The sequence below is a fragment of the Lolium rigidum genome, chromosome 5 (assembly GCF_022539505.1).
Source record: "Lolium rigidum isolate FL_2022 chromosome 5, APGP_CSIRO_Lrig_0.1, whole genome shotgun sequence".
In the NCBI taxonomy this organism is placed as follows: Eukaryota; Viridiplantae; Streptophyta; class Magnoliopsida; order Poales; family Poaceae; genus Lolium; species Lolium rigidum.
In genome coordinates, this window is record NC_061512.1 from 21,924,617 (window position 1) to 21,929,867 (window position 5,251).

At 47.4% G+C, this 5,251-nt stretch overlaps 1 protein-coding gene across 1 annotated transcript; it reads left to right on the plus strand.

The window, feature by feature from the left end:
- Positions 1-3,872: 3,872 nt before the first annotated feature.
- On the plus strand, positions 3,873-4,862 carry LOC124655710. Its single transcript, XM_047194563.1, has one exon. It carries the CDS (start codon positions 3,873-3,875, stop codon positions 4,860-4,862), a length of 990 nt encoding a protein of 329 aa, XP_047050519.1.
- Positions 4,863-5,251: the final 389 nt, after the last annotated feature.

Consider the following 5,251-nt stretch of genomic DNA (forward strand, 5'->3'; position numbering starts at 1 on the left):
CCACCACCTCACGACAAGGGCCAAGTTGAAGACGAAGACGACGATGAAGAAGACGAGGACGAAGAGATGGATGATGATGAGGAGGAAGGCGATGAGGATGATGAGGAGGAGGATGATGACGAGTGATCCCCTTGGGACGTTAGTATGCTTCTTCTCCTTTTTTGGTGTTTCGATGCCAAAGGGGGAGAAGTTGATCTATTAGGATGGGAATTTGCATGGGGATGCCAAGGGCTTGGTGCTTCATTTTGGTTTTTCGGCCTTGGCATCATATCTTTCCCCTAGTTATTTGAAACTTTATTCGTATATGTGCTTGCTACTCTATTTGTGGATCTCCCGATCCCCCGGTTTGTATTAAGACTTAATCATTGGTAGCCTATTGGTCTTCACTATTTATCTCTTGATTGGCTACATCAATTCTATGGAGGCACGTATTATGAATTTGGGTTTTTCTCAAGGCAAAGGTATGAAAAATTCACCCAAAGCCTCTTATATGATCTTATGTTACCTCCATAGTGTGCATATGCTATATGTTCGTATCATATATCCTTCTTAGCACTTGTGCATGGTTTGTAGAATCTAGGGGGAGTTTTTATCTCTAGGATGTGTGTATTTGTATACAAATGCATATTTTAGATGTGCACACATCTAGGGGGAGCTCCGTCTATTTTTGCAAATCAAGAACCTTATAATAATATCTTATGCTTTATTGCAAATTCTTGTGTTGTCATTAAACACCAAAAAGGGGGAGATTGTAAGAGCAAAATCCATATCCCGTGTTTTGTGTGTTTGATAACAACACTCGAATGAATTTAACCGTGCGCAAAGATTGTCTTTGATAGATTTGCGAAGTGTACGGTGCCCTAGCTGAACACATTATGATCGGAAGACTGAAGCGTAGTTCTTAGGTTTTCTGGTTTTGTGTGTGTGTGTCGCGAGGTCATATGGTAGGAGAGGAAAAGAGGAAAAAGCAGTTTCAGCCAAAGCGGTAGTACCGGTACCATGAGCGGTAGTACCGCTACCCTACTGGTACCGCTCAGCAGTACCGCTCTGGAGGTTTCCCACGCATATGTCTCACAGAACAGGTTACGGTACCTTTACGGTACCTTGGGCGGTAGTACCGCTTGAGAGCGGTAGTACCGCCTATGGTACCGCTTAAGTACCGTAACTCAAGTTACGGCGGTACTGCTTCGATACCGTTGCGGTACCGCTTGGGATCCAGTAAGGTTTGGAGCCCATTGCGGTACCTCAAGCGGTACCGCGAGCGGTAGTACCGCCTTGTGTCCACGTGGACAAGTTCTGTGGGGATTTCGAATCCAGAGCGGTAGTACCGCTTACCAAAGCGGTAGTACTGCTTAGGCAGAAACTGCACATAACGGTTGGATTTGAGGAGACCTATAAATAGGCCCCTTCTTCCCCAACTCGTTTTAGCTCTTCTCTCTCTCTCCTCCATTGTTGCTGAGCTCAAACTAAGTGGATCTCCCTACCTACCCAATCAATCTTGCTCATACTTTGAGGAGTGGTGGAGGAGACCCCGATCTATCGTTCCACCGAGAGAAATTTCACTAATTCGTGGTAGTCCTTAGTGGATATTGGTGGTAGGGTTCCTATGGTGGGATCTTGGAAGAAGTGCACCTATGGAGGCTAGCTTGGTGTTGTGCTAGCCCCATAGGTTGTTGGGAGCCTCCTTGTGTTGTGGAGCTCGCCCCAACCTTGTGAAGGAATCACCGCCTCGACCGGTGCCATAGTGGAGAAGGGGGAGCACCTTCGTGGAGCTCTCTCGAGGAAGAAGGTGAGACCTTCCTTCGTGGTGTGGCCGTCTAGCCTCATGTGCACCTCCTCAACGCAGACGTACTCCCTTTGTGGGAGGAACTGCGGGAAACAAACCTCGCCTCGTCTTCGCGCCCTCCGGTTGTGCCGCTCCTTACTCTTACTATCTTGCTTGGTTCCTATTACTTGTTGCACTTGTCTAGGATCATACTAGCATCACCTTGAGCACCAAAGATATCATCTTTACTTCCGTTGCGCTAAAAATTGAAAAAGGCTAAAACTTGGCGTAGCGTCCATTCACCCCCCTCTTGTTCGCTACGATCCATTCACTCTCGATTTACCGCACCAAAAATACCACGCATGCATCAACGACTGCATCATTTATCGTAACGAGCACGCAGACAAGACCAAATGTCCGTTGTGTGACGTTGATCGATACAAGAAAGGGAAGAATAAAGCTCCTCGGAAAGTTGTGGGGGTACTTCGCGCTCGCCCCCAGCTGCAACGATTCTTCGCAGACTGCAAGGAAGCAAAGCTTATGCGTTGGCATGCTGAAAGAAAGGAGGCAGTGTTAAATGATCCAGAGCAGTTTGAACACCCAGTGCTGACACAGCCTTCGGATCCAAGCTAGTAGAAAGCATTAGACATTGAATACGAAAGTTTTGGGGCAGATCTCAAGAACATCAGGTTAGGTGCAAGCACGGAGGATTCAATCCATTCGGCAACCAGAGAAACACACATAACACCTGGCCCATGTGTGTATAGTTGTACGACCTTCTCCACTAGTTGTGCATGAAGATGAAGTACATACAGATGAGTATGCTAATTTAAGAGTCAACACATCCAGGAAACGATATCAACATGTATCTCCAACTATTAAAGGAGGAGTTTTACACGCTGTGGGTGGAGCAAGGGGTAGATACATGGGACGCCGTCACAGAAGAATATACCTTTGCATTACGGTGTAAATAAAATACTTCTCCAGTGCAAATACATTGTTTTAGATTTAGGTAAATGTTACCTAAGAACTATTAAATCAGCAACGAGTTATTTAGGTTAGAAGATTTTAGAAGTTTTCTTGACTCGGGAGAGTGGTGATTTGGCACATGGGAGAATATGATCACTATTTTAAAATTTTACCTAAGATCTATTAAATCTGCAACGAGTTATTTAGGTCAGATGATTTTAAAAGTTTTATGGACTCTCGAGTTATTTAGGTTAGATGATTTTAAAAGTTTTATGGACCCTCGAGTTATTTAGGTCAGATGATTTTAAAAGTTTTCTATGGTGGTGTTTTTGCACCTGAGAGCATATGCTCTCTTTATTTTGAAATGTATGTTACACATATTTTAAAAAATTTAAAAAATTAAAACAAAAAATTCATAAGTACATCTTTATGTGTTACACGCTCACGTAGTCGTTTCATGAAAAAAAACAACTTGTTGTGTGGCGTGTGTAAAAAGACAAAATTCAATGCTAAAATATGATTTTTCAGAAGATAATTTTTTTACATAGACCACAAAAAACATTGGTATCTCGCAAAATTTGACGAACGTACATATATTATGGGGATGTATATGTACAATTTTTTTCAAAGAATTTTAACATTTTTGAATATGATTATTTGGTAGAGAGAGCGTGTTTGTTCGACTCAGTTCTTCACGTGCCCAGCCGACTACTCGCACAAATTTCCCCACTCGAGATTCCGGTTCCGCATCGCGCGCGCGTTGGTCCTTAACTGACACCATAATATTAAGCCATATATCGGTCTACTTGTCATACGTGGAGTCCGTCGTCGTGTTTGTGTAGGTCTGCTAGTCCGGTATAGCACTCCTATTGTGCACTTTTTTTAGTTGTTCAGTCCGATACAAGTAATAATACAAGTCTGCCATTAGGTAAAATGACGTGTCATGCTAGTTTTCCACGAGTCCGTATCCGTCTAGAAGAGCTGGTTCGGTAGAAGTAGATTCGGAAGTACTACAGTGATATATATATATATCGATCGACAAGAGAAGTAAGAGGAAAACAGACGCGAGAGGTTCTCTTGGGAAAGAAAAAGATCGTCAAGCGGCCGGTTGCGTCCGTAATTAACCACGCGAGAGACAATGGAGGACGGCCGCCGCAGCAGCAAGAAAGCTCGGGGGATGGAAGCCACGCCGGCGGGCGAGATTGACGCCGTCCCGGACGAGATACTCGAGCTGGTATTCCTCCGCTCTCTGCCTCTCCAGCTCGTCCGCGCCGCGTGCACCTGCAAGCGCTGGCGACGCATCATCACGGCGGACGGCGGCCGCCTCATCCGCTCCCTCCACGGCACTCCGTCCACCCACATCGTCGGCCGCTACCTAGTTGACAACCGGCTGCTCTTCTCGCGGTCCCGACCGCCTGGCCGAAACCCTGTCTTTGTTACCTCGCCTTCCTCGCCATGGGCGGACATCCTCGCCGTACGGAACCCCGCCCTCGACTTCCTCCCTCGGCCGCCGTCGAGCGGTTTCTGCTGGGAGCTCGCCGACACGCGGGGCGGCCTGCTGCTCCTCGTACTCCTCAACGAGAAAAGGGACCCGGCGACGGTATCACGCATCCTCGTCTGCGATCCTATGACGCGAGCCTACAGGGAGGTCCCGCTCTCTACCTGGTTCCACCGATGCAGTTGCCTGGGCGCCTTCCTCCTCGACGGCGACGACCCAGCAGGGTGCATAAGCTTGTCAAACTTCAGGGTGACATCCGTGCTCTATCGAATTAAAGACGCCATCCAACGGGCCAGCACGTACACCACCGCGGTCGCAGGAGGAGGTCGGGACACCATCGCAAGGGCCTGCACGTTCTCGTCCGCCGGCGGCGGCCGCTGGACATCTTCCTACGCGCAATGCACAACCGGAAATGACTACAGGGGATGGGATTGCCACGTCTCCTTTGCAGGGTTTGGCGGTGGCGGATCCGTCGCTTACTGGAGGGCCGGAAACCATGGTGCTCTTTGTTTGGACAAGGACGCCGTTGAGCTCTACGCGTTGCCGGACATGCCCCAGGACGAGCTCCACGCGCCGGAGCATGCGTACCAGCTGTCGTGGCCACCGACGATTCAAGCTGCCTTACCCTAGCTGCGTTGGAGGTGTCCAGAGTGAGCAGCTAGGGTAAGCGGAGGACAAGATGGTTGATTACTTTGCTAGCTAGCAGCCCCGTAGTCGTATTAAAAAAGTCTGTATTCTCTTGCTGACTTGTAGTTTCTGTTAGTAGTTCCCACGTTTATAGCTTGTTTGAGTTTGTAGTATTATCTTGGAACGTTGTGACAGTTAAACATTATTATATGAAATATAAGAATGCAAACGAGCAAAGCGAGACCCCCGTCGCCGATAGGTTTAGGCCGAAAACAATAGATGGAAAATACTGGGCACCCTTCTGCACACCTTTTTTTTTTGCGGGGAATTCTGCACACCTTAATTGGAGTAAGTCTGTTTGCCTCTACTTAATGCCTTAATAGTGTTGACAA